Here is a 27899-nt window from a genome sequence, read left to right on the forward strand (position 1 = left end):
TCTGATCCAGGTTCCTGCATGTGGTGACGCTAATACCTGGGCTCCTACCACCTATGTGGAAGGCCTAAATAGAGCTCCTAGCTCCTGGCTTAGGCCTGGCCAAGCCCCGGGTGTAGCAACCATCAGGGAAGTGACCCAGAAGATTGAGATCTGTCTCTTTGTCACTGTGTCACTCTGCCTTTCAAATAAGTAAATCTTTAACAAAACAAAAACTAAAAGCCCATCACTTTGGACTGCAGACAAGCAGAGCCTCAGGTGGAGCGAGCAGGGCTTTCCCCCACTGCATGGATGTTCAGAGAGCACAAAGACGTAGTCAGAAAAAGAAAGCTTCCCCAGAGTGTTCATCTGAGCGCCCCACCCCACGAGCCGCAGGTGGAATCACACTGATTTACACAGGTGTCAAGGTGGACTGGTGACAGGCTCCGGACAGAAATCCACCTTGTACCCACAGCAGTATTCCCCACTAAGGTTCCCTTGAGCAAAGAATATCTTTGAACATAGCTGATGAAACTAAATCAGATTTATTTACGGTATAAAAGATTTTTAGCCCTGGACCCTCCTGCTTTGCCCCTCTCTCAGTCCCTCCCTTCTTTCCTTCCCTCCCCTCCCAGCAACCATTTTCAGGTTGTGTTGCCCAAGGATTGCTGCCGATTGCTGGTGCTGCTGGTGGTGGGCTGGCACATGGCCTCTAGCAGCCTGATCTCATTGGTGGGTTGCTCAGGCTGGAACTTGAGCACCCAGGGATCCTTGAGGATGTCCAGGATGGTGGCACGCTTGGCTGCTTGGCATAGCATATGAAGGACCAGGTTCTAGGGCAGGAGAAAGAAAGGTCCTGGCTAAGCTTACCCTGCACTGTGCCACACAGTAAGCAGCTGGACCCAAAGAGAATACAAGGTAGCGCCTATGCTACTTTAGTGAAAGGGGTGTGGCCCTGGTTTTATCCTGGTAAGCCAAGTATTCAGCTCCCTGGAAAGGGGAGGGAGGAATTCTTGGGGAAATCCTTTGCACAAGCCCCTCCTAGCCTAAAGGGATAGTAGTGGGAATCTGCTTAAGGATGGGGCCCCGTGAATGGCCCTATGAGCCCTCCCCAGGGACAAGAGTATGGGCTGGCTCGCCCAGGGCTGGGTGGCCTAGCTTGGGAATTCGCCCCTCCCCATGGGTCATCTCTAAGGCTTCAGCTCTCCTGGGGGAGCCAGCACCTTGCACTCCTGGGAGATGGCGTTGTTCTGCGGGAAAGAGACCTCCTTCTGAGTCTCCTTGAGCAGCTTCTTGAGGTTGGTGTCATCGAAGGGCAGACGGGCGACCACCAGAGTATAGAGGATGACTCCCATGCTCCAGGTGTCCGACAGGAAAGGGTTGTAGGGCAAGCCTAGCAAGATCTCGGGGCAGGCGTATGCAAAGCTGCCACAGTAGGTCTGGCTGAGGTGGGAAAAGCAGTTCATTTGGCGGTAAGAAGAGCTACTACGCGCAGGCTGGTTAGGAGGCACCATCTTGGCGAAGCCAAAGTCCGATATCTTCACATTCTCTCGCTTGTCCAACAACAAGTTCTCCAACTTTAAGTCCCTACCAGCAGCAGAAAGGCTGGGGGTCAGGCTGGGGAGAGGGCTTTGTATTAGACCGGGAGCTGAAGGATGGAGGCTAAGGTTGAGGATGGGCCAGGTGGGAGGGAGACGCCATTATGAGACCAGTGTCAGGAGGAGAGAGCCAAGGTGTTATGAGGTCCTTGAGGACCACTGGGGTCTCACTACTGCATTTCATAAAGGGGTCTGCACACACTGGGCACTTTATGTAAGTGTCCTTGACCAGAGGATTGAAATAGAGTGGATGCATGGACCTGGATAATGAGGAAAGTGCAAAGGAGGAAAAGGCAGAAAGCAGAAGCTGTACAGGAAAGCCCCCTGAGCGCCTGAAGGCCCCCGTCCGAGTGGCAGCGCCCTCACCGGTGCACGATGCCCTTGCTGTGCAGGTAGGCGATGCCCAGGGCCATCTGGGAGAACCACTTGCCAGCAAGGGGCTCAGAGCAGGCCCCATAGCGCTGGATCCACTCGAGGACGTCTCCACCTTGTGCCAGCTCTAGGATGATGTACACGCGGGACGTGGTCTCGATGGCCTGATAGAAGTTGATGAGGTACTTGTGCCGCAAGACTTTCATTACCTGCCCCCAGAAGAGGCACCCATCAAACCCGAGAAGGGTGGGCCCTGGCTGCACTCCCAGCCCTCTGCTACTGGACCTCTGCAGCACAGGGCTGCTGCCTGGAGGTAGACCTTATTTTGCACTCTGGGGAGAGCTGGAGGTGAGTGGGTAGGCAAGAGCGGTTGAGTTGACATTAATTTTCCTAGCTGCTTAGTCAGATGCCCAGTCCCAGTTTGGGGGGAGGGGGTGGCCCCACCACTTCCTAACCACATCCCTTCTGAAAAACCTCATGCAGCTTAGTAAACTGCCACTCCCTCTCCCAGCACTCTCCAACCTGTATCTCACGGGGCAGGAACTTGTTTAGATAATCCTCGGAGGCCTTCTTCTTTGAGATGATCTTGACGGCCACCATGACCTTCTGCTTTGTGTAATAAGCCTCGTACACTGTCCCGTAGGAGCCATTGCCAATGACCTTGCCCACCTCATAGCCATACTCCTCCATGACAGATCGGTAAGCCAGAGTGGCTGGTGCTGCCGCCGCCTCCACCGCATCTCCCTTCCCCATACTGCCGGGCTTGCTGAGAGCAAGGAGCTTGGCTACCTGGAAGCCTCCTGTCTACTCCAAGGCCAGCACCTCTAGCCACTGAAGGCCGGGGTACCAAAGTGAAGCTGGTCTCTGGATGCTTGCCTATGGAGTCACATTAAGTCTGGGATGCTGGGCCCAGCCCTCTGCTAGCAACTTGAAGGGGGATAGGAGGAGCAGTTCTTTCGGTCTCCACTGGCTGTTGGTACTTCTTCCTCCTTGGTTACGGAACTTACCAAGGTTTCATGTTCCATCCACATCACAATCCACCTTCTGTCACTGGCCACGAAGCTTGAAAATGCAGTGTGGTTTGGAACAGATTCGTTCCCAGAGACATGCTCTGCAATCTGGTGAGACTCTCCCCCCAGCTGTCCAGTGCACGGAGCACCTCCTTTCTGCCAGTGTGCAGTACTAGGATAAAATGACCAGTCAGGCCAGTAGAGACCTCATGCCCCTTGCACTTACAGTGAGCATGAGAGAAGCACAGGGGCATTACAGAGAAGTTCAAGGTGTTGAAGCCTGCTATAGGGATCTAACCTTGACAGGCATTCTCCATAACCCTGACCTCTAGTTTAATATCCTCCCATGCCTCTGGTCATCCTCAGCCTCCTTGGGAGCCTCATCAGTCTCCTTTTATCTCAATCTTATCCTAAGGGTTCTATCAGACCTTCACATTTTTTCGTTAAGACCTTATCCTTATCACTCCCAGAGCCTCAATGTGCTTGCTGCTCCTGATCTCATCTCAGTCCCAGCCATCACTGGAGTTCCAGATACAGCCTAATTGCTCATTGGACGTCACGTGGACAGGTCTCTCCTAGGCACCTCAAACTCACCGTAAATTGTACACTAGTTATTCGCAGACACCTAAATGTCATCTCAGACCCTTCCTCTTGCCTTAGTCCCTACACATAATTTATCACCAAATCATGTCTCTTCTACTTCTTAATATCTCTTAAATAAGACACTTGGCTCTCTAAGCTCAATGCCACTCCCTCAATTCAGGTCTCTCTCTTTTTTTTTTTTTTTAATTTTATTTATTCGAGAGGTAGCATTACAGAGAGAGGGAGAGAGAGAAAGGTCTTCCATTCACTGGTTCGCTCTCCAAATGGCCACAACGGCAGGAGCTTCTTCCAGGTCTCCTATGTGGGTGCAAGGGCCCAAGCACTTGGGCCATCTTCCACTGCTTTCCTGGGCCATAGCAGAGAGCTGGATCGGAAGAGGAGCAGCCAGGACTAGAACTGGTGCCCATGTGAGATGCTGGTACTGCAGGTCATGGCTAACCCACTGCACCACAGCACTGGCCCAATCGCAGCTGTTTTTAAGGAAGGCTGTACTGCCTGTCCACACCTAAGGTGCTCCTCCCTTCTAGGTGCTTCCCAACACTAACACTTTGTCGGACACAGCACTTGACCAAACATCAGTTGAGGTGCTTTTTGTTTTTGCTTGCATCTCCCATTGGACTCTCAAGGGAGGTTCAGTGACTAGAAGAGAGGTGAAATCAGAAGTTTGAAAAGAATGGGTTGTGGAGAATGGAAAAGAGGTGGTTTGGAAAATGAGCAGGATCACTGGGCAGCAAGGGCCCAAATGGGGTTGGAGGATACAAATTTACAAAACCTGTGTTGAGATTCCATTAGTGTCTTGAAACTGATGGATAACTGAATCCCAGATTAGGGTTTTGCTTGGTAGCTGCAATGAAACAATGCAAGAAGCATCAAAAACAGGCAAGACCGAGTCTGAAATGATGGAATGTGGATTTTATGCTAAGATTTTAGAGGGGAGAGCAAAGAACAAAGGATCTGAATTCTTTCATCTTCCATCCTCCAAAACCCAAAAAAATCCAAAAACGGATTATGCCACAGGCTACCAGTGAGCTTCCCTTTGTTGAGAGTCGACCCTGGCAGGATAGTTGCAAAATTCTGTTGGAAGCCAGCTCTCCATCCTCAGTGTGGTAAGAAGGCCCACCCCAGTCCTTGGTAGGTGGCTTGGTGGCAGCTCTAGCCTCTCATGGTTCAGAGTAAATGGTTTATTCAAGGAACAGGCATCAAACTGCTAGTACATACATAACACTGCAAACTTCTGAAGATGCAAAGATGGACAAATTATAGCCTCCCCACGAGGAGTTGGCAGCTGGCAAGGAAGACAGACACTTAAGCAAAGTAACAGTTCTGTGAGATGAAGTGTTATTTATTTATTTTATTTGGAAGGTAGAGTTACAGAGGAAGAGACAGACCTTCCATCCTCCGGTTCACCCCACAAGTGGCTGCAGTGGCCGGAGCTGAGCCAGACCAAAGCCAGGAGCCAGAATCTTCCTCTGGGGCTCCCATGTGGGTGTGCAGGGGCCCAAGCATTTAGGCCATTTTCCGCAGCTTTTGCAGGTGCATTAGCAGGGAACTGGTTTGGAGGTGGAGCAGTTGAGACTCGAACTGCTGCCCATACAGGATGCCAGTGCTGCAAACCGGTTACACCGGCCCTGAGATGAAGTATTAAAAAAAAAAAAAAAAAAAAAAAAAAAAAACTGGAAGGGGCTGGCATTGTGACACTACGGGTTAAGCTGCCATTTGAGACATCAGCATCCCATGTCAAAGTGCTGATTTGAATCCTGGCTGTTCCTCTTCCAAACCAGCTTGTTGCAAATATGCTTGGGAAATCGGCAGATGATAGCTCAACTGCTGCGACCCCTGCCACCCACACACAAGACCTGGATGGATGGGCTGGCGCCGCGGCTCACTAGGCTAATCCTCTGCCTTGCGGCGCCGGCACACTGGGTTCTAGTCCCGGTCGGGGCACTGGATTCTGTCCCGGTTGCCCCTCTTCCAGGCCAGCTCTCTGCTGTGGCCAGGGAAGGCAGTGGAGGAAGGCCCAAGTACTTGGGCCCTGCACCCCATGGGAGACCAGGAGAAGCACCTGGCTCCTGCCATCGGATCAGCGCGGTGCGCTGGCCGCAGTGCGCCGGCCGTGGCGGCCATTGGAGGGTGAACCAACGGCAAAGGAAGACCTTTCTCTCTGTCTCTCTCTCTCACTGTCCACCCTGCCTGTCAAAAAAAAAAAAAAAAAAAAAAAAGACCTGGATGGAGTTCTAGGTTCCTGGCTTTGTGCAGCCATTTGGGAAGCGAAAGAGCAGATAGAAGGTATCTCTCTCTCTCCCCTCTTTGTTGCTCTGCCTTTCAAATAAATCATTAAAAAAAAATAATCCTGTAGGATGTAAGGGAAGGTTTAAAGAGGGTGATATTTTTACTATTTAAAAATATGTTCTCAGCTGGCGACGTGCTCACTAGGCTAATCCTCCGCCTGCAGCGCCGGCACACCAGGTTCTAGTCCCGGTCGGGGCGCCGGATTCTGTCCCGGTTGCCCCTCTTCCAGGCCAGCTCTCTGCTGCGGCCCGGGAGTGCAGTGGAGGATGGCCCAAGTCCTTGGGCCCTGCACCCACATGGGAGACCGGGAGGAAGCACCTGGTTCCTGGTTTCGGATTGGTGCAACGCACCAGCCGTAGTGGCCATTTGGGGGGTGAACCAACGGAAGGAAGACCTTTCTCTCTCACTGTCTAACTCTGCCTGTCAAAAAAAAAAAAAAAAAAAATGTTCTCTAGGCATGCGTGTAGGGCACGGAGACTGGGTAGTCCAGGCAGAAATGAGATTTGTAGGTTTGAGACAACATGACTTTAAAGATTTCAATTTGAATCCAGGATAGGGTTCCCAGAAGGGAAATACACCTGGAGAGATAGTTAGGATCCAAGTTTGAGACCTTGCATACTGTCACTTTGACTTTATCTTATATACTCATGGCCAAGTTTTGGTGTACATCAAAATCAGAGCTTGGGCCTGAGATGAGGCTTAAGTAGTTCAGTCCCCCCACCCGCTTGAGAGACCAGGATGGAATTTGGGGCTTCTGGCTTTGGCTTGGCCCAGTCCTGGCTATTGAGGGATTTGGAAAGTTGATTCAGTGGGTGATCTTTCCCTCTCTGCCTTCAGGTAAGGGAATGGGGAGGGGGAGGGGAGACGAGGAAAGGGAAAAGAAAAAAATAAAAATATTTTAAGGAATATTTAGGGATGGGCATTTTTCTTTATAGGGATGGGCATTTTTCTTTAAAGATTTATTTATTTATTTGAAAGTCATAGTTACACAGAGGAGAGGCAGAGAGAGAGAGAGAGAGAGTGAGAGAGAGAGAGAGGTCTTCTATTTGATGGTTCACTCCCCAATTGGCTGAAACAGCCGAAGCTGCGCCAATCCGAAGCCAGGAGCCAGGAGCTTCTTCTGGGTATCCCACATGGGTGCAGGGGCCCAAGGACTTGGGCCATCCCCTACTGCTTTCCCAGGCCATAGCAGAGAGCCGGATCAGAAGTGGAGCAACTGGGTCTCGAACCAGCGCCCATATGGGATACCGGTGCTTTAGGCCAGGGCATTAACCCACTGTGCCACAGCGTGGCCCCAGGATAGGCATTTTAAAAAAATAAAAAATTTATTTTTATTTATTTGAAAGTCAGGGGGCCAGCGCTGTGGCGAAGTGGGTAGAGCTGCTGCCCGCAGTGCCGGCAACCCATATGCATGTCAGTTCAGGTCCTGGCTGCTGCACTTCCCATCCAGCTCTCTGCTATGGCCTGACAAAGCAGTAGAGGATGGCCCAAGTTCTTGGGCCCCTGTACCCATATGGGAGACCCAGAAGATGGAAGACCGCTCACTTGTGCTCTCTCTTTCTCTCTCCTTCTCTCTCTGTAACTCTTTCAAATAAATAAATCTAAAAAAAAAAAAAAAAAAGTTACACAAAGTAAAGGAGTAGGTAGAGAGAGAGGTCTTCCATCTTCCATCTGCTGGTTCACTCCACAAATGGCCGCAACAGCCAGAGCTACACCGATCTGAAGCCAGGAGCCAGGAGCTTCTTCCAGGTCTCCCGTGTGAGTGCAGGGGCCCAAGGACTTGGGCCATCCTCCACTGCTTTCCCAGGCCATAGCAGAGAGCTGGATCGGAAGTGGAGCAGCTGGGACTCAAATCAGCACTGGAATTCTGGCACTGCAGGCAGTGGTTTTACCTGTGACACCACAGTGGGGATAGGCATTTTGTAGAGCAGTTAAGATGCCACTGGGATGCCAGCACCCCGTATCAGAGTGCCCAGCTTCAAGTCCCAGCCTCACTTCCAATCCCAACTTCCTGCTAATGTGCACCCTGGGAGGCAGCAGGTGATGACTCAAGAAGCTGGGTCGATGCCACCTACAAGGGAGACCCAGATAGAGTTCTGAGCTCCCGGCTTTGGCCTGTCCCGGCACTAGCTGTTGTGGGCATTTGGAAAGTGAACTAGTGGGGAGACCTGTCTTTCAAGTAAGTAAAAATACATAAAGATTTTCAAATAAGGGGCTGGCATTTGGACACAATGGACTAAGCTGCTGTCTGTGATGCTGGCACCCTATGAGTGCTAGTTCAGGTCCTAGGTGCGTTACTTCCAATCTGGCTCCCTGTTAATGTGCCTGGGAAAGCAGCATAAGACGGTCCCTGCTACCCACATGGGAGACCCAGATGGAGGTCCAGGCCACTGGCTTTGGCATGACCTAACAGTGGCCAGTGCAGCCAGCTGGGGAGTGAACCGGCAGATGGAAGTCAAAGAACTAATATAGATCTTAAACAACAAACTAGGGGCATGCATTCTACCTAGCAGTGAACACTGCCTGGGGGTCGGATGTTGTGGGCACTGCTTGGGATGCCCCCATCTCATATTGGAGTGGCAGTTTAAGTCCAGGTTTCTTCACTTCCAATCCAGGTTTAATATGCCTGAGGAGGCAGGGGAAAATAGCGCAAGTACTTGGGTCTCTGCCATCCACACGATCAACCTAATGGCATCCCAGTCTCCTGGCTTTGGCCTGGCAGAGCCCTGGCTATTGTAGGCATTTGGGGAGTGAACCAGCAGATGAAGATCAATCTCTCAACCTTTCAAATAAATAAATCTATCTTTTGAAAATGATATTGTTTGGGGCCGGCGCCACGGCTCAATAGGCTAATCCTCCACCTAGCGGCGCTGGCACACTGGGTTCTAGTCCCGGTTGGGGCGCCAGATTCTGTCCCGGTTGCCCTCTTCCAGGCCAGCTCTCTGCTGTGGCCTGGCAAGGCAGTGGAGGATGGCCCAAGTGCTTGGGCCCTGCACCCACATGGGAGATCAGGAGAGGCACCTGGCTCCTGCCTACGGATCAGCGTGGTACACCGGCTGCAGCGCGCCAGCTGCGGCGGCCATTGGAGGGTGAACCAACGGCAAAAGGAAGACCTTTCTGTCTCTCTCACTATCCACTCTGCCTGTCAAAAAAAAAAAAAAAAAAAAAAAAAAGATACTGTTTGGAACACCTGCGTCCCATCTTGAAGTGCCTGCATTCAAGTCCCAGCTCTACTTCCCATTCCAGCTTTCTGCTAACAATCACCCTTGGTGCCTGCAGATGATGGCTCAAGTAGCTGGGTCCCTGTGCTACACTGGGGAGATCCAGATTGAGTTCCAAGATTCCTGGCTTCTGCCTGGCCCAGCCCTGGCTGTTGCAAGCATTTGGAGGTGAACCAGCAGATGGAAGATACTTTTCTCTGCTTTTCAAATAAAAATGAAAATACAAAACTTAAAAAATACACATTTTTGTAAAAATTTAGAGCTTGTAAAAGAAAACTGGGAACTGGATTGTTTTGCTTATTGTGCAGGTTAAGACACCTGTATCCTGGGTGCTACTGTTGTGACGTAATGGGTTAAGCCTCTCCCTGCAATGCCAGCATCCCATATGGGTGCCCGTTTGAGACCCAGCTGATCCACTTCCAAACCAGCTCCCTGCTAATGGGGGAAAAAAAAAAAAGTGGGAAACAGACAATTACTTGGGCCCCTGCACCCACGTGGGAGACCTAGAAGAAGCTCTGGGCTCCTGGCTTCAGCCTGATCCAGCACTGGCCAATGTAGCCATTTGAGGAGTGAACCAGGAAACAGAAGTTCTCTCTCTCCGTCTTTCCTCTTCTCTCTGTAACTCTGACTTTCAAATAAATGAAAAACAAGTCTTAAAAAAAAAAAAAAAAAAAAGACACCTGCATCCCATCCCATATTGAAGACCAGTTCAATTCCTGGCTGCTCTGCTCCTGATCTAGCCCTGCTAGTCTGCCTGGGAAGGCAGCAAAGAGATGGCCAAGTATTTGGACCCTACCACCCACCCGGGACACTGGGATAGTTAGTGACTCTTGGCGTCAGCTTGGCGCAGTGCTAGCTGTTGCAGCCTTTTGGGGAGTGAACCAGTAGATAAATAGCTTCCTGTTGCTCTTTCAATCAATCTGGTGCTTGGGAACCCCTTACCCTGAGGTCTTGGTCACAAAAGAAAAATCCTTCCAGTAGCAATGTGGAAAATGACCAAGGGGACCAGCAGGATAGTTGTCATGGTAATTTATGGGGGAGAGTGAGAGAGAACGGTAGAGGGCAAGCATTTGGAAGATATTCAGGAAAGAAGTGGAGGGGCCTTGGTGACACTGATATTTGAGGGGAGGCATTGAAAGAAAGGGCTAGAGGGGCCGGCGCTGTGGTGTATCAGGGAAGCCACCGCCTGCAGTACTAGCATCCCACATGGGTGCTGGTTCGAGTCCCAGCTGCTTGACTTCCCATCCAGCTCTCTGCTATGGCCTGGGAGGGCAGTGAAGATGGCCCAAGTCCTTGGGCCCCTGCACCCACGTGGGAGATCTGGAAGAGGCTCCTGGCTTTGGATCTGCCCAGCTCTGGCCTTTGCGGCCATTTGGAGAGTGAACCAGCAGATGTAAGATCTCTCTTCTCGCCCTCTCTCTGTAACTCTGCCTTTCAAATAAATAAATCTTTAAAAGAAGCGGGGGGAGGGGGTGCTAAGTTTCTTGCATTGGCAACTATTTTTTATTTTATTTGAAAGGCAGAGAGGCAGAGAAATAAGTGAAAGGGGCTTGGTGACACTGGTCTTCCATCTGCTGGTTCACTCTCCAAATGGCCACAATGGTGGGGGCTGGACCAGGCCAAAGCTAGGAGCCAGGAGCTTCTTCCAGGCCTCCCAGGTGAATGTCGGGGCCCAAACACTTAGGCCATCTTATGCTGCTTTTCCTAGGCCATTAGCTGGAAGCTGGATCAGACGGAAGTGGAGCAGCTTGGACTCAAACAGGGCTCTGAGGCTGCAGGCCGCGGCTTAACCTGCTATGCCACAGTGCTGGCCCACAAAATAACTTTATTACAAAACCCAACCCTCTACTTCCTGGAACCTCACCCACATCTGCAGAGAAAAGGGCTGGCTCAGAAAGGGCAACAATCATGGAAGTGGGTACATGAAGGACTTTTCAACATAATGGAGGGGGGGCAGCTTTCCCAGCCACAGCTCCCAGAGGGCCAGAGAGACGTCAATGTCCAAAGGAGAGGCCAGTTTTCCAGGGGAACCCCCAGCAGAACCCCCTCTTAAGACAGCTGAGTCAGACAAGAACGAAGTTTTTCAAAATTATGTGCAATACAGAAAAGAACCCCGGACACAACACACAGATAAAAACAAGGGCATCGCACGACGAGAGGCGGACAAGATTCTTTACCTGCGATGAACAATAACCTCTCGGAGCTGCCTACGCCTGGGGGAACAGCGCCTGATGGCCTGTGTCTTTGCGTGGCCCTGCACCCGACCTGGCTCCAGTCTGGTTTGTTTACTGCCGGGCACAGACAGGGCAACTTCAGGAAGACACTGTAATGTATTCGTTCTTCTGACATTAGGCCATTCGTGATGGGTTAAGAGAGGAGGGCAGTGAGATCCAGACCCTGGTACGGAAGCGATGCGCAAAGCCTCAACCCTGCCCGGGCTAGGGGCCACGAACCGCCCCTCGGGGCTCGACCTTAAGGCCGGTAGCAAGTCCCATTGGTCCGGCCGAAAGACGCTCCGGGACGTCCACAGGGTGTGGACCCGAACACAGCTCCGTCTGCCGGCCCGGCCCTCGCTGGGCTCGCACGGCGCCCATCGCTCTAGGCCTTCGCCCGCGTGATCCAGAGGCGGCTGCTGCGGGAGCCTCAGATCCTCCCGGGCACAAGCAGGGGTGCGCGTCCTTGCAGCCCGGGCTCGGCCAAGGATCCACCCCGGGAAAGCGCGCTGGCATCCGCAGCAGCAGAGACTCTGCGAGCCTCCAGGACCGGAGCTTTCCGCCGGGCTGAGGTCCCCGCCGGCGAGGGCGGAAGTGGTAAGACCGACGTGTCCTAGGCTGTTCTCCAGATCGCCGGGAAGACCCCACTGTGGGGGCGGGCGAGCCTCGCCTCGCGGGGGGCCCCGGAGGCTGGCTGGGCCTGCGGCTGGAGAGAACTCGTTGGCAAAGTACTTGACGGAGCCCAGTACGTATCCAGCGTGGTGTGACCGCAGGCGCTGTGATCAGGCGCAGCAGCGGACAGTCAGGTGGAGGTCGGCCGTCAGGTCCTCTTCAACCCGCCGCTGCTGCGCCGCTCTGGGGGGGACCCCGGCAGGAGCCGAGAGCAGCTACGGCGCTGCAGAGGCCGCTGACGCCGCCGTGGCCGGCCCTTCCCGCGCGCTGAGAAACCCGGGGCTGTGGCGGGAAGGGACCCGAGGTGCGAGGGCGCGCGGCGTTGCCATGGAAACGGGCTAGCGCGCGGCGAGGCCCCGGGAGGGCGGGCTGCACCCTCACCTTGGGAGGTCTGGCGGGCAGAGGCGGAGCCGGCTCTGTAGGGCTTAGGGGTCGACGTGGTGTGAGGTGGAGGTCGGGAGGCTAATGGGAGGAGGCGGAGCCCGTGAGCGGCAGTTCGGGAGTTGACCCTTGGTTTCTGTGGTCGCAGGAATCCCTCAGAACAGGTTCTGCGGATTTAAGGATGACAGTCCTAGGGTACCCTCGACGTTGGAGCTGCCAGTGGTTGCCAGTCCTGATCCTGCTGCTGGATACAGGCCACAGGCCAGGAGTGCACGGCGCGACTCACTACAAAGCCGGTGACCCTGTCATTCTGTATGTCAACAAAGTGGGACCCTACCACAACCCTCAGGAAACGTATCACTACTATCAGCTCCCCGTCTGCTGCCCTGAGAAGATTCGTCACAAAAGCCTTAGCCTGGGTGAAGTGCTGGACGGGGACCGAATGGCCGAGTCTTTGTATGAGATCCGCTTTCGGGAGAACGTGGAGAAGCGAGTTCTGTGTCACATGCAGCTCAGCTCTGCACAGGTCAGCGCTGAGCCTCCCTTCCCGGGCACTCCCAGGGCCTTGCAATTATAGTTCAAGGTGCCCCCATGGAAATGACCGGACTTGATTCTAACTACAAACCCCACGTGGCAGGCAGAGCAGGTGATGTTACTAGATTTAGCTGACTAAGAAATGTACTTGCTGAGAAGTGAGTTTTTGAGGATGACATGGTTCGGGAATTTAGGGCCGAGATGCTAGCCCCTGCTTCTCTGTGGGTAGTACGGTTCCATCTGTCACTCTCAAGTAGTTCTGTTTCCTTCCACACCCATCTCTTGCCTTATTCTTAACTGACCCCTTTATTCTCTACCTAACTTTCCCTGTCATGCTTTTTCTTGAGCAAATCTTAGCACTTCTTAGTCTATGCCAGCCCTTCTTACAGCTTGTCTCCCTCCTTCTTCTAGGACTTAACCCTGTCAGATCTCTTTCTCTCTGACTTCTTAGAGTTTGACCTAGTGATTCTCAACAGGAGGCAATTCTGTCCCCCAAGGGACACTGGGCAATGTCTAGAGGCATTTTTTAAAAAAGATTTATTTCTTTATTTGGAAGAGTTACATGGAGAAAGAAGGAGAGGCAGAGAAAGAGAGGTCTTCCATCTGATGATTCACTCCCCAACTGGCCACAATGGCCGGAGCTGTGCCAATCTGAAGCCAGGAGCCAGGAGCTTCTTCCGGGTCTCTCACATGGGTGTAGGGGCCTAAGGACTTGGGCCATTGTTCTACTGCTTTCCCAGGCCATAGCAGAGAGCTGGATTGGAAGAGGAGCACAGGTCTCGAACTGGCGCCCATATGGCATGCCAGCACTGCAGGAGGTGGGTCCTCTTGCCATGCCACAGCGCCAGCCCTCAGGGAGGCATTTTTGATTGCCACAACCGGCGGTGCTGCTGGCATACAGTGGAAAGAGATCAGAGATGTTGCATCTGACCATGCACACAACCCCTCTTAGAACAAAGAATTATCCAGCCCGAGATGTCAGTAACGCAATGCGTTACTGGAAGGCAGGAAGGCCTCGTGTGATTGGTCCCTGACTTCCTCTTTCTAGGTGGAGCAGCTGCGCCAGGCCATTGAGGAACTGTACTACTTTGAGTTTGTGGTAGATGACCTGCCAATCCGTGGCTTTGTGGGCTACATGGAGGAGAGTGGATTCCTGCCACACAGCCACAAGATAGGACTCTGGACTCATTTGGACTTCCACTTAGAATTCCATGGGGATCGAATTATATTTGCCAACGTCTCAGTGCGGGATGTGAAGCCCCACAGTTTGGATGGGCTGCGATCTGACGAGGTGCTAGGCCTCACCCACACTTACAGCGTACGCTGGTCTGAGACTGCAGTGGAGCATCGGAGCGACAGGCGGCGTGGTGACGATGGCGGCTTCTTTCCCCGAACGCTGGAAATCCATTGGTTGTCCATCATCAACTCCATGGTGCTCGTGTTTTTGCTGGTGGGTTTCGTGGCTGTCATTCTAATGCGTGTGCTTCGGAATGACCTGGCCCGATACAACTTGGATGAGGAGAGCACCTCGGGAGGCTCTGGTGACGATTTTGACCAAAGTGACAATGGCTGGAAAATTATCCATACGGATGTCTTCCGTTTCCCTCCGTACCGTGGTCTGCTCTGTGCTGTGCTTGGCGTGGGTGCCCAGTTCCTGGCTCTTGGCACTGGTGAGGTGATAAGAATCAGGAATTTCTCTCATGGGGTAGAACCAGGGAGTAAGTGGATCTGTTCTAGCCATGGTGCAGGGCACACGGGAGGGATGGGGTGGCTCTAGTGAAAGGTGGTTTGCCGGACAGCAGAACTGGGGGATACTGTTTTGCTGGAGGCCCTGGGTCTGGGAGAAGGGAAGCTGATTCCTTAAAGCTGCTAGGAGGGGGAGAGATGTGAGCTAACACAGACTTGCACTACCACCTGCAGGCATCATTGTCATGGCGTTGCTGGGCATGTTCAATGTGCATCGTCACGGGGCCATTAACTCGGCAGCTATCTTGTTGTATGCCCTGACCTGCTGCATCTCTGGCTACGTGTCCAGCCACTTCTACCGGCAGATCGGAGGCGAGCGTTGGGTGTGGAACATCATTCTCACCACCAGTCTCTTCTCTGGTGAGGACTTCCCCTTCCCTGGTGGGGCTATCTGGACTTAAGGACTAAGACCACATTACAGAACCTGGGATGGAGACAGAGTGAGACAGAGGGAGTTAGAGGGAAAGAATACAGGTGACAGAAACAGAATTAGAAAACCATCAGAAATAATGCATTTTTTTAAAAGATTTTTATTTATTTATTTGAGAGGCAGAGTTACAGACAGTGAGAGGGAAAGACAGAGAAAGGTCTTGATTCCATTGGTTCACTCTCCAGATGGCCGCAACGGCCAGAGCTGCGCCAATCCAAAGCCAGGAGCCAGGTGCTTCTTCCCAGTCTCCCATGCGTGTGCAGAGGCCCAGTTGGGCCATCTTTTACTGCTTTTCCAGGCCATAGCAGAGAGCTGGATTGGAAGAGGAGCAGCTGGGACTAGAACTGGCACCCATATGGGATGCCAGCACCACAGGCGGAGGATTAACCCACTGTGCCACGGGGCCAGCCCCAAGAATGCACTTTTTAAAATATACTTTTATGGGGCTTGCACTGTGGCATAGTGGGTAAAGGCAGTGCCAGCATCTTGTACAGGCATCAGTTCAAGTCCCAGCTGCTCCACTTCCGATCCAGCTCTCTGCTGTGCCCTGGGAAGGCAGTAGAAGATGGCCCAAGTCCTTGGGCCCCTGTACCCACGTGGGAGACCTGGAAGAAGCTCCGGACTTTGGCCCAGCTCTGGCAGTTATGGCCATTTGGGTAGTGAACCAGTGGACGGACAATTCTCTCTCTCTCTCTCTCTCTCTCTCTCTCTCCCTCCCTCCCTCCCTCTGTCTTTCTGTAACTCTCCAAATGGGCCAGACCAAAACCAGGAGCTTCTTCCAGGTCTCCCACATGGGTACTGGGGCCCATGCACTTGGGTTGTTTTCCACTGCTTTCCCAGGTGCATTAGCAAGGAGTAGGATTGGAAGTGGAACAGCTGAGATACGAAGCCGTACCTATATGGGATGTTAGCATCACAGATGGCTGTTTAATCCACTGTGCCACAGTGCTGGTCCCCTTTTCTCTCTAATTTTTTAAAATATTTAATTATTTATTTTGAAAGTCAGAGTTAAGAGAGAGACAGGTCTTAATCTGCTGGTTCACTCCCCAAATACACACAGTGGCCAGCACTGGGCCAAGTTGAAGCCAAGAGCCAGGAGCTTCATCCTGGTCTCGCACATGGGTAACCATCGTTCACTGCTTTTCTCAGGTCTTTAGCAGGGAGCTAGATCAGAAATGTGCAGCCAGGACATGAACTGGTACCACGTGGGATGGCGGGTCACAGGCTGTGGCTTAACCCACTATAACACACTGTTGGCCCCAAGAATGCATTTCTTTTGAATAGTTAAAATGTATTATCTTGGGGCGGGCATTGTGGTGTAGTAGGCTAAACCTCTGCCTGCAGTGCCAGAATCCCATATGGGCGCCTGTTCGAATCCCAGCTGCTCCACTTCTGATCCAGCTCTCTGCTATGACCTGGGAAAGCAATAGAAAAATGGCCCAAGTGCTTGGGCCCCTGCACCCATGTGAGAGACCCAGAAGCGGCTCCTGGCGTTGTATTGGCCCAGCTCTGGCCATTGCGGCCATCTGGGGAATGAACCAGTGAATGGAAGACCTTTCTCTCTGTCCTTCTCTCTCTAACTCGCTTCTCAAATAAAGGTATCATCTTAAAATGTTCCAGGCAGGCCGGCGCCGCGGCTCACTAGGCTAATCCTCCGCCTAGCGGCGCCGGCACACCGGGTTCTAGTCCCGGTCGGGGAGCCGGATTCTGTCTCGGTTGCCCCTCTTCCAGGCCAGCCCTCTGCTGTGGCCAGGGAGTGCAGTGGAGGATGGCCCAGGTGCTTGGGCCCTGCACCCCATGGGAGACCAGGAAAAGCACCTGGCTCCTGGCTCCTGCCATCGGATCAGCGCGGTGCGCTGGCCGCAGCGCGCCGGCCTTGGCGGCCATTGGAGGGTGAACCAACAGCAAAGGAAGACCTTTCTCTCTGTCTCTCTCACTGTCCAATCTGCCTGTCTAAATAAATAAATTAATTAATTAATTAAAAAAAATCTATAAAAAAAAAAATGTTCCAGGCAGAGTGAGCACTGGACATGCCTTCATCTAATTCTCACAATAACTTTGAGGTAGATCATGTGGTCCCCATTGCACGCATGAGGAAATTGAACTTTAGGCTGGTTAAGTAACTTACCTGAGCTGTATCCCCCAAAAAGTAGTGACCCATGCAGTCTGACTCTGGATTGGTTGGTTTTGTTTTGTTTTGTTTTTGACAGACAGAGTTAGACAGTGAGAAAGGGAGAGAGAGACAGAGAAAGGTCTTCCTTCTGTTGGTTCACCCTAATGGCCGCTACGGCTGGCGTGCCGCAACAATCCAAAGCCAGGAGCCAGGTGCTTCCTCCTGGTCTCCCATGGGGTGCAGGGCCCAAGCACCTGGGCCATCCTCCACTGCCTTCTCTGGCCATAGCAGAGAGCTGGCCAGGAAGAGGAGCAACCGGGACAGAATCCGGTGCCCCGACCGGGACTAGAACCCCAGGTGCTGGCGCCGCAGGCAGAGGATTAGCCAAGTGAGCCATGGTGCCGGTCTGGATTCTGTATTCTTAACCATTATAGTAAAATAATTTAAAAAAAATTTTTTTTTAATTTTAGAGCTAGACCCACTCTAGCCTTTCAAACAACATTACCCTTTCAAAGGCAGTGTTAGCCTGCATCAAGAACCTTACTGCTTCTAGTCCTATGTGTTTGATTTCTGTCCCATCATTTTTACAATTGAATCAAGGCTTTCTGAGAATAGGGGTTGAATCCCAAGGAATGTCCCTGGCAGGGAATTACTAATGCCACAGCAAGAGGGGCCCCCTGAGGCAGATGCACCTAACGCTCAGATCATTATGTAGCAGCCACCCTGATCCCTGATGGCCCTGGGCTGGGGAGGGGTGTTGGTTCAAGAACAAAGAACAGTGGACTATGAAAGGGGGCCTGTGGAGGTAGCCAGCTTAGCAGACATCTGGGAGCACCGATCACTGGTAGAGTGGCAGGCTGCTTCACCTCTCTCCCCTTTAGGTCCTGTCTGAGAGGGTGTCCGCAGGGATGTAGCCCTCGCGCTGACCCTCCCTCTGGGGGCCCATCCCCGCAGTGCCTTTCTTCCTGACATGGAGTGTGGTGAACTCGGTGCATTGGGCCAACGGCTCGACACAGGCTCTGCCGGCCACCACCATCCTGCTGCTTCTCACGGTTTGGCTGCTGGTGGGCTTTCCCCTCACTGTCATTGGAGGCATCTTCGGGAAGAACAACGCTAGCTCCTTTGATGCACCTTGTCGCACCAAGAACATCGCCCGGGAGATCCCGCCCCAGCCCTGGTACAAGTCTACTCTCATCCACATGACTGTTGGAGGCTTCCTGCCCTTCAGGTACCCACCCGTATTCCATGCCCACCACTCGCAGGTTCCCGACCTCAGCTTTTCCTTTGCCACTTGCTCAGTATGCTACCCCAGCTTCAGTGCTAAACCCTGATCTCCTGTTATTGACTGGAATGGCTCCTCCTAGCCCCAAGCAGGAATGAGCCTGAGCCAGGCCGGATCCGAGCGTGGTGCATTTGGAAAGCTCTCAGACACCATGCCCTTCCCTGAGTCTTGTTGGTTTCTAATTTTAGTGTGTGGGCATCATGGGGGGCTTCGGCCCATTTGATTACTCATTCAGTTTGTTGAGCACTTCTCTGTGCCAGGGAGATAGACAAAGTCCTTTGGCTCAGCCTTTCACGAAGATGCTCTTGAAATGAAGGCAACGATTCTTAGCCCCCCCTCAAAAAAAAAAAAAAAGCCCACAGAACCGGGAAATCGGGGGTAGACAGCAGAGTGGCCGCACTTGGCGCAGTGGCTGAGCCACCGGGAGCGGTGACTAACGCCGTGTGTCGTCTCCACAGCGCCATCTCCGTGGAGCTGTACTACATCTTCGCCACAGTGTGGGGTCGGGAACAGTACACGCTGTACGGCATCCTCTTCTTTGTCTTCGCCATCCTGCTGAGCGTGGGGGCCTGCATCTCCATCGCGCTCACCTACTTCCAGCTGTCGGGCGAGGACTACCGCTGGTGGTGGCGCTCGGTGCTCAGCGTCGGCTCCACCGGCCTCTTCATCTTCCTCTACTCGGTCTTCTACTACGCCCGCCGCTCCAACATGTCGGGGGCGGTACAGACAGTGGAGTTCTTTGGCTACTCCTTGCTCACTGGCTACGTCTTCTTCCTCATGCTGGGCACCATCTCCTTCTTTTCCTCCCTGAAGTTCATCCGTTACATCTATGTAAACCTCAAGATGGACTGAGTGCGGCTCTTCGCTCCCTCTCTCCCTGCCCCCGCCTCCTCGCAGCTTCTCTCCCGAGCGAGAGACTGAACTGAATAATGGTATTGTCGTCGCCTTCCCCCTTGTCTGTGGGCCTGCCTTTCCCAGAGCGGGCCCGGAAATTCTAAATCTCTGATTACATCAGGAGTATATATTTGAACTTTCTCAGTTGCCTTTAGTTGCGGTCCTGATTTTTCTTTTTACAATTGTCAAAATAAAATTTATTAATAAAAAGGGTCCTGTAGTTGGAAGTTTTGGTCTGGCCGCTGAACGAGCTGGGAACGCTCGGCGTGGGGAACCTACATTGCCAGGGCCCTGTTTCCCCGGCTCAGCCGGCGCGCTAAGCCTGACGGAAGCGGCGGAGCCGGAGCGCTCAGTGGGAAGTGAGCTGATCTCCCTAGCGACCAAGCGGCGCGGAGCAACGCCCTTTCCGCCGGAAGTCGTGTCAGAGCCTCCACGTGCTGTCCCTCCCCCCGCCCCCCCTTCCCGGCCCGGTAGCGGCGGCTCCGCTGCTGCCATGGAGCCCGCCGGCCTGGAGCAGGTCCTGCGAGAGCTGCTGCTGCCTGACACCGAGCGCATCCGCCGGGTATGGGAGGGAAGGGGCTGTGCCGGGGCGGGCGGGAGGTTATGGGAAAGGCCCGGGTCTGACCCTCGGCTTTCGCCCCAGGCCACCGAGCAGCTCCGGACCGCTCTTCGGGACTCTGCAGCTTTGCCGGCGCTCTGCGACCTGCTGGCCTCGGCAGCCGACCCTCAGGTACGGCCCCTCCCCGCCGAGGTTCCCGCCGCCACCCGCCCTGCGCCTTACTCCCTGGACCCCCTCACGCCTGCTTCCTCGTCCTAGATCCGCCAGTTTGCCGCCGTGCTCACCCGCAGACGGCTGATCACCCGCTGGCGACGGCTGGCAGAGCAGCAGCGGGAGAGGTGGGCTGGGCCTGGGGCGGGGCCGGGCGGGGCCGGGCTGAGCCTGCTGTCGGGCAGGCCGGGTACCAGACGCCCGCCGTCTGTGTTCCAGCCTCAAGTCCCTGGTCCTGACGGCTCTGCAGAAAGAGACGGAGTAAGTGCCCACCGCCTTTTCTCGGACCCTAACCGACTCTCAGGGGAGTCCTCTCTGGGTTTCTACCTGCCTTTCAGCTGTAGTCTGAGTCTTGGGGTGGGTCGGAACTTCAGTCCTGGAGGAGGGTGGAGTGGGGAGTCCCAGGCTGTGCTGAAGACTGAAGTTCTTGGGAAGGGGCAGTGCTGAGCCCCGTGGCCCTCGAGAACAGTGAGAAGGAAACGCAGGCTCCCCAGGTGACACACCCACAGCGCTGCTGGGCTCCGCAGAGCAGCTTGGCCGAGACCCGGTGCGGCCCCATCAAGGCTGGGCCACTGTGTGCAGGGTTGGGGAGTGCTGGAGGGCGGCTGAGGGGGATCACTCCTGTGTGCAGGCACTCGGTGAGCCTCAGCCTGGCTCAGCTCTCGGCCACCATCTTTCGAAAGGAAGGCCTGGAGGCCTGGCCTCAGCTCATGCAGCTTCTTCAGCACAGCACACACAGCCCGCACCTCCCCGAGAGAGAGGTACTGTCGCACGTGGGCTGGGCGGGCGGGTGGGCGGCACGGCCCCAGCGCTGGGCGGGGAGTAAGCTGCCTCCCCGCCTCCGGGGCAGATGGGGCTTTTGCTGCTCAGTGTGGTGGTGACCTCCCGGCCCGACGCCTTCCAACCCCACCACCGAGAGCTTCTTCGACTGCTGAATGAGACCCTTGGCGAGGTGGGCTCTCCTGGGCTGCTCTTCTACTCGCTGCGCACCCTGGCCGCCGTGGCGCCCTACCTCAGCACCGACAACGTGGTGAGACAGGACCCTTACCACCCCGGCTCCCCCTCCTTGGGCCTCGTGTCCTCTCCCCTCCAGCTTGCAGAACTACTTCGCATTCGCGGCCTGCCTTCAGTCCATGCTCACGGTGGAGAAAGGGGCATCGCGGGTGGCGGGCCTGGCTGCCGGGCCAGGGCTGCTTTTCAGAGTCCAAGCTGTGAGGAGCCCGTGGCTTCTGGGGCCCAGGGCTAGGCCGCGTCATGCATTCTGTGGCTCAGCTCGTCTCCTGTCCCCCAGCCTCTCGCACGGATGTTGGTGCCTAAGCTCATTGCTGCCGTGAAGAGTCTGATCCCCATAGACGAGGTGAGGCCAGGTGGGCGGGGGTACCCACGCTGGCCCGGGGAGGCAGGGAGCGAGCCTGCTAATGCTGTGCCTATCTGTCAGGCCAAGGCGTGTGAGGCCCTGGAAGCCCTAGATGAGCTGCTGGAGTCAGAGGCGCCTGTGGTCACTCCCCACCTGTCCGAGGTCCTCGCGTTCTGCCTCGAGGTGAGCCTGGGCTGGTCATGGCCCTGCTGCTTGTTCCTTGGGTGTTTCCTTGCCTTGCTCTGATTCTTGTTAGTCTCTGCACAGGTGGCTAGAAACGTGGCCTTGGGAGATGCCATACGTGTGCGTATTCTCTGCTGCCTCACTTTCTTGGTCAAAGTCAAGAGCAAGGTGAGTGCCCTCTGATGCACATCACCCCAACTCAACATCCCCTCAGTTGCACTCCTGGGGCTTTCTGTCCATCTCAGGTTATCTAAGGTATTACGGACAGACGTGCTTTGAGAATCTTTCTGGAGCCATCATGGCTTGGAAGGCTTTTTTTTTTCCCCAAGATTTATTTGAGAGGCAGAGTTAGAGTGACAAAAAAATCTTCCATTCTCTGGTTCACTTCCCAAAAGGCTGCAATGGCCAGAGCTGGGCTGATCTGAAGCCAGGAGCCAAGAGATTTCTCTGGGTCTCCCATGTGTGTGTAGGGGCCCAAGCACTTGGACCATCTTCTGCTACTTTTCCAGGCCATAGGCAGAGAGCCGGATCAGGAGAGGAGCAGCCAGGACACAAACTGGTGCCCATGTGGGATGCTGGCGCCGTAGGTGGAGGCTTAGCTTACTATGTCGCAGCGCCAGCCCCCAGGCTGGAATTTTTCATGTGGGCCTGTGTTGGGTGCATAGTCCCAGGCACACTGTCCCCTCCCTCTCAAGGCCTTGCTGAAGAATCGCCTCTTGCCTCCCTTGCTGCAAACCCTTTTCCCCATCATGGCTGCCGAGCCCCCCTTGGGCCAGTTGGATCCTGAGGACCAGGATGAAGAAGAGGAGTTGGAGATCGGGCTGGCAGGGGAGACTCCCAAACACTTTGCTGTCCAGGTAGGATGTGGCATGGGCCAGGGGCAGGGTGACAGGTGGTTGTGGGAGATCGGGAAGGCAAAGGTAGAGTCCCATGGTCTTCCTGTCTCTTCCCAGGTTGTGGACATGCTGGCGCTACACCTGCCCCCGGAGAAGCTCTGTCCCCAGCTGGTAAGTGTGACTCTGCCCTTATGGTGTGCCAACCCTGCGGTGTGACAGGCTGTTTGTTGCCACAGAGTGGGTGGGCCGTTGCCAGGCTTTGAGGAGAGTGCCGTGTGCTGCCCTAGATGCCCATGTTGGAGGAGGCCTTGCGGAGCGAGAGTCCGTACCAGCGCAAGGCTGGGCTCCTGGTGCTGGCGGTGCTGTCCGACGGAGCTGGAGACCACATCAGGCAGAGGTGTCCATTCCCCTGGCCCGGCGTGCGGGTGGCCCCCGGGGAGAAGGGCTGTGCGTCCCATGGCAGCCCCGTGTTTCCCCTCGCCCTCCAAAGTGTCCTAGCTTGGAAGGGAAGTGACATAGCCTCCCAGCCTTAGTTTTCCTGGGGAAAATGAACGGAACAGGTCAGCCTAGGACCCCTGGGTCTGCCCCTCAGACTGTGCCCCCCCCCCCCCCCCCCCCCCGTAGGCTGCTGCCTGCACTGCTGCAGATTGTGTGCAAAGGCCTGCAGGATCCCTCGCAAGTGGTGCGCAATGCTGCGCTCTTTGCCCTGGGCCAGTTCTCGGAGAACTTGCAGGTCAGCAAGGCTGGACGTGGGCAGCTGCCTCTTGGGAGCCCCCCACCCAGGCCAGGGAGCAGCTTCCCCTTGGCATCCCTGCTGCTGTTGGCACCCAAGCGTGTGCCCTGCAGGTGACGTGGTGAAGCTGACTCGAGCCCTGCTTGCTGTGCCCCCAGCCCCATATCAGCAGCTACTCAGGGGAGGTGATGCCGCTGCTCCTCGCCTACTTGAAGTCAGTGCGTCCCGGGCACACACAGCACCTAGCCAAGGCCTGCTACGCCCTGGAGAACTTCGTGGAGAACCTTGGTAACGGCAGTAGCAGGGAGCGCTGGGAGGGCCTCGGCCGAAGGGGCAGGAGCTCTGCCTGCAGTATGGCCACAGAGGAGCCCTCGGGGTGGTGGGCACACAGAAGGGAGACCCGGGTGAGGTGGTAGCCAACCGCCCATTCCCACAGGGCCTAAAGTGCAGCCCTACCTTCCGGAGCTTATGGAGTGTATGCTGCAGCCTCTGAGGAGCCCCAGCAGCCCCCGGGCCAAGGAGCTGGCTGTGAGCTCCCTGGGAGCCATTGGTGAGGCCGTGGCAGCAGTGGGGTTGGGGGCGAGGGGTTCCTCCACACATCCCACAGGCCTGGCAGCCCCTGGCCTTCCCCTCATGGGCTCTGTCTTTGCCTCCTGCAGCCACGGCCGCCCAGGCCTCCCTGCTGCCCTATTTTCCCACCATCATAGAGCACCTGCGGGGATTCCTGGTGACGGGCCACGAGGATCTCCAGCCTGTGCAGACCCAGAGCCTAGGTGAGTGGGTGGGGGGCCCTGGGGCTCACCAGCTGTTCACAGAGCTCGCCCCCAAGACAGCACAGGTGTCTTCTCCCTTGTTGAAGATGGTGTTTTCCACATCGTGTCCAGCTCAGGCTAGAATTTCTGAATTCGTTCCCGCTGTGGTCTCTTAGCTCACGTCCACGTCCCAGTGCTAACCGAGCCCTTGCTCTCACAGAGACGCTGGGGGTGCTGGCGCGAGCAGTTGGGGAGCCCATGAGGCCCCTGGCTGAGGAATGCTGCCAGCTGGGGCTGGGCCTGTGCGACCGAGTGGATGACCCTGACTTGCGGCGCTGCACGTGAGTGCCCCGCCCCTCCTGCCCCCACACTGGATCCGCGGTTCCCTCCGAGGACCCTTGCCCTCTGGTTTTGGACCTCAGGCGAGTTTCCCCAGGCTCCGCTATCCTGCCTGGCTGTGGCGGGCAGGGCCATACAGCTTCTGTCTTCTCCAACAGGTACAGTCTATTCGCAGCCTTATCGGGGCTGATGGGCGAGGGCCTGGCACCCTACCTTCCACAGATCACCACGCTCATGCTGTTGTCGCTGCGTTCCACTGAGGGCATTGTGGTGAGCAGAGGGTGAGTGGGCTGGTTGGGCAAGGCCAGCCCTTCGATGGGATTCCCCTCTTGGGCCCCGCTGAACCGGCGTCCCTGCTGTGCCTCCTCCATCCAGCCTCAGTATGACGGGAGCAGCTCCTTCCTCCTGTTTGATGACGAGAGCGATGAGGAGGAAGAGGAGGAGCTCATGGACGAGGAGGAAGAGGATGACGACGACTCCGAGATCTCGGGGTGCGGAGGGGGTGCTGTTGTGCTCAGAGGAACCCAGACGTGGGCCCGGTACCGGGCTCTGCTCCGAGTGCCTGCTCACCGCTGCCTCCCCGCCCTACGCCAGGTACAGCGTGGAGAACGCCTTCTTTGATGAGAAGGAGGACGCCTGTGCCGCCCTGGGGGAGATCTCCGTGAACACCAGGTGAGCATGGCCCTCTGGCACCGAAACCCCCGCCCGCGCCCGGGGCCCCTCCCCGACAGCTGTGTGTCTGTCCACAGCGTGGCCTTTCTTCCGTACATGGACAGCGCCTTTGAGGAAGTATTCCGACTGCTGGAGGTGAGTGGGCTGCGGCAGTGGGGTCGGTGCAGAGGCTGGGGGGCCCATGTTGATGGTGCACACAGCGGTGTAACCCACCTCTCGTCCCAGTGTCCTCACCTGAACGTGCGCAAAGCAGCCCACGAGGCTCTGGGCCAGTTCTGCTGTGCGCTGCACAAGGCCTGTCAGAGGTGCCCATCAGAACCCAACACTGCTGGTGAGAACGGGAGGCTGGCGGGTGGGGGCCCTGGGGGAGACACAGGGCCTGACCGCCAGTAATGTCCCCAGCTCTGCAGGCTGCCCTGGCGCGGGTGGTGCCATCCTACATGCAGGCGGTGAGCAGGGAGCAGGAGCGCCAGGTGGTGATGGCTGTGCTGGAGGCCCTGACAGGGGTGCTGCGTGGCTGCGGGGCCCTCACGCTGCAGCCGCCCGGGCGCCTCGCCGAGCTCTGCACCACGCTCAAGGCCGTGCTGCAGAGGAAGGTGAGGCAGGCGGTGCGCTGCGGGGACAGGGCTGGGGCTGCTCAGAGCACTCAGGGCTGGGGAGGGCCTGGCTAAGCGGCTGCCCCTGCCCACAGACAGCCTGTCAGGACCCTGAGGAGGAGGAGGAAGAGGAGGAGGAGCAGGTGAGAACTCCAGGTGGTCCCCCAGGGGCTAGGTGGATGGTGCACTCTGCTTGGCCTGGGGAGCCAGGCTGCTAAAGTGATTGGTGATGGCCAGAGTGACAAAACCCTGACCCCACTCAGCCAGCAGGGCTCCAGGTAAGGAGGGCAGTGGGATGGGCTTGGAGGGGTAGGTGGGAGTGGGGGAGCGGAGGAAGGAGCTGGGCCAGTCCTGCCACTGGGCGGCTGCAGGATCACCTGTGGTCAGTGGCAGGGTGGGGAGACTGGCCTGGAGCTCCAGCCCCTGACCTGGCTCCGCAGGCTGAGTATGACGCCATGTTGCTAGAGCACGCTGGAGAGGCCATCCCTGCCCTGGCAGCCGCGGCGGGGGGAGATGCCTTTGCGCCCTTCTTTGCTGGCTTCTTGCCGTTGCTGCTCTGCAAGACAGTGAGTGCTCCATTCTGGCTTCAAACTGCAGTCCTCCCATGACTACCCCTCCGTGTGTCCCAGTCCCAAGGCTGATCTGCACTCCTCCCCACCCACCCCCGTCAGAAACAGGGCTGCTCGGTGGCCGAGAAGTCCTTTGCCGTCGGGACTCTGGCGGAGTCCATCCAGGGCCTGGGCTCGGCCTCAGCTCAGTTTGTGTCCCGGCTGCTGCCTGTGCTGATGAGCACCGCCCGGGAGGCAGACCCCGAGGTACGGAGCAACGCCATCTTTGGGCTCGGCGTGCTGGCAGAGCACGGGGGCCGCCCTGCTCAGGAGTATCCTTGGCTTGCCGAGCACACATTGAAGGTGTGGGAGTGTCCCCAGGGCTCAGGGATGGGTGAGGTCTGCGTGTGTGCCCATTCCTTGACTATGGATCAGACACTTCCCCAAGCTGCTGGGGCTCCTTTTACCCCTCCTGGCACGGGAGCGACAAGATCGTGTCCGGGACAACATCTGTGGAGCACTCGCCCGCCTGCTGATGGCCAGTCCCACGAGGAAACCAGAGCCTCAGGTAAGGGAGGGGCATCAAGGCCAGGGAGGGACGGGGAGGGCAGGGCAGGTGGCCTGAGGCTTCCGTGTGTCCAGGTGCTGGCTGCCCTGCTGCACGCCCTGCCACTGAAGGAGGACCTGGAGGAGTGGGTCACTATAGGCCACCTCTTCAGCTTCCTGTACCAGAGCAGCCCTGACCAGGTACTCGATGCTGGCGTCTTGGTACTAGGCGCAGGATGACAGTCTCAGTGTCCTTAGCCCTGTCTGGTTTGTCTGTGAGTAGTGGCAGCCTGTTCTGCGGAGGGAGAGGCGATGCTTCCTTCCTCTGAGTGTGTCTCCTTCAGCAGCTCCATTTCTACCCTCTGGTGGAAGCCACAAGTTGAAGCTTTCCTGGGCTGACTTCTAGACAGGGCTCACTGGGCTGCAGTTAGAAAGAGCCCTGGGCACCTCATGTATCTCAGCTCAAAGCACGTAGCTAGATTCGGCCAGATGTCCTGGTGTTGCTGTAGCACGCCTGTGGTACACCTGGAGACCACTGTGCTGGGAACGCCCTTGCTTTTGGAGGGCGGGGCGGGGTGAGATGTGTGACCACAGCGATGCTTAGCCACCTGCCCCATGGCTGCTTCTCTGTTGTTGCCTTTAGTGCCTGTGAGGCAGGCCCCAGCTCAAGCAGCCCTGGGGGACACTGCCTGTCCTTACAGGTCGTAGATGTGGCTCCTGAGCTCTTGCGCATCTGTAGCGTCACTCTGGCGGAAAACAAGATCCCACCAGGTGAGGGTGGCTGGCGAGGGGGTGGCGGGGCTCCAGAGCTTGGGGCAGCCAGGGCTTAGGGGCCTGGACCTCTCCCTCTGCACTGTCCACCCAGACACAAAGGCCGCGCTGCTGCTGCTCCTGACGTTCCTGGCCAAACAGCACATCGACAGCTTCCATACAGCCCTGGGCTCACTGCCAGCTGACAAGGCTCAGGAGCTCCAGGCCCTGCTGGGTTTCAGCTAGACTGCAGGCTGCAGCCAGGCCCGAAAGAACAGAGCCTGCCCAGGACCTAAGGTCACCTCTCAAGCCAGCTCCAGCTTGCACCTTACCAAAGAGTCGATCTCCTTTGAGTCAGCCGGCTTGCTGCCTTACAGGGGTGTCCCTGGAGCTGGATTTGTCACAAGTGGAGTCATGACATCATACCGTAATAAAGGCAGCTTGTTTTCTGCTTGGACAGAGGTATGTGTTCAGAAATGAAGCA

The 27899-nt window shown here is 55.8% G+C and overlaps 3 protein-coding genes and 2 long non-coding RNA genes across 13 annotated transcripts; 2 read left to right on the plus strand and 3 right to left on the minus strand.

Moving 5' to 3' along the window:
• Positions 1–501: 501 nt before the first annotated feature.
• TSSK4 (testis specific serine kinase 4) lies at positions 502–11383 on the minus strand. 5 transcript variants are annotated; one of them, XM_089309847.1, is made up of 5 exons: positions 11247–11366; positions 2954–3128; positions 1941–2155; positions 1200–1593; positions 502–809 (listed from the first exon to the last, which is right to left on the minus strand). In XM_089309847.1, the coding sequence occupies exons 2-5, from the start codon at positions 2975–2977 to the stop codon at positions 621–623; spliced, it is 822 nt and encodes a 273-aa protein (XP_089165973.1). In that variant the 5' UTR covers positions 2978–3128; positions 11247–11366; the 3' UTR covers positions 502–620. The 5 variants fall into 5 exon arrangements, with proteins under 5 accessions (XP_089165973.1, XP_089165975.1, XP_089165974.1 ...); XM_089309849.1 differs by lacking the exon at positions 2954–3128 and having other exon boundaries at positions 1200–1563; positions 11247–11383; XM_089309848.1 differs by lacking the exon at positions 2954–3128 and having other exon boundaries at positions 11247–11383.
• TM9SF1 (transmembrane 9 superfamily member 1) lies at positions 11310–19544 on the plus strand. Of its 5 annotated transcripts, none has more exons than XM_008269428.5 (6): positions 11310–11879; positions 12484–12861; positions 13918–14539; positions 14790–14975; positions 18113–18386; positions 18899–19544. In XM_008269428.5, exons 2-6 carry the CDS (start codon positions 12517–12519, stop codon positions 19290–19292), a joined length of 1821 nt encoding a protein of 606 aa, XP_008267650.1. In that variant the 5' UTR covers positions 11310–11879; positions 12484–12516; the 3' UTR covers positions 19293–19544. The 5 variants fall into 5 exon arrangements, 3 of the variants coding, with proteins under 3 accessions (XP_008267650.1, XP_051678670.1, XP_008267649.1); XR_016217919.1 differs by having other exon boundaries at positions 11600–11879; positions 18040–18386; XM_051822710.2 differs by having other exon boundaries at positions 11635–12027.
• Positions 13392–20314, minus strand: LOC149123025 (uncharacterized). Its single transcript, XR_016217923.1, has 2 exons — positions 20178–20314; positions 13392–15039 (listed from the first exon to the last, which is right to left on the minus strand). It is a non-coding gene; the product is annotated as an uncharacterized LOC149123025 (long non-coding RNA).
• IPO4 (importin 4) lies at positions 19665–27872 on the plus strand. The gene is made up of 30 exons (XM_002717916.6): positions 19665–19896; positions 19978–20064; positions 20152–20231; positions 20323–20364; positions 20735–20864; positions 20954–21133; positions 21395–21460; positions 21542–21643; positions 21728–21811; positions 22339–22500; positions 22597–22650; positions 22767–22876; positions 23104–23212; positions 23371–23500; positions 23649–23762; positions 23872–23985; positions 24185–24305; positions 24462–24573; positions 24679–24794; positions 24898–24975; positions 25053–25110; positions 25201–25306; positions 25378–25571; positions 25667–25714; positions 26012–26137; positions 26243–26451; positions 26555–26687; positions 26762–26866; positions 27367–27436; positions 27531–27872. Exons 1-30 carry the CDS (start codon positions 19828–19830, stop codon positions 27659–27661), a joined length of 3240 nt encoding a protein of 1079 aa, XP_002717962.1. The 5' UTR covers positions 19665–19827; the 3' UTR covers positions 27662–27872.
• On the minus strand, positions 22278–24217 carry LOC149123026 (uncharacterized). Its single transcript, XR_016217921.1, has 2 exons — positions 24015–24217; positions 22278–23017 (listed from the first exon to the last, which is right to left on the minus strand). It is a non-coding gene; the product is annotated as an uncharacterized LOC149123026 (long non-coding RNA).
• Positions 27873–27899: the final 27 nt, after the last annotated feature.

This window comes from Oryctolagus cuniculus, chromosome 12, assembly GCF_051225735.1.
Source record: "Oryctolagus cuniculus isolate XC-2025 breed Fujian yellow rabbit chromosome 12, ASM5122573v1, whole genome shotgun sequence".
NCBI classification, from domain to species: Eukaryota; Metazoa; Chordata; class Mammalia; order Lagomorpha; family Leporidae; genus Oryctolagus; species Oryctolagus cuniculus.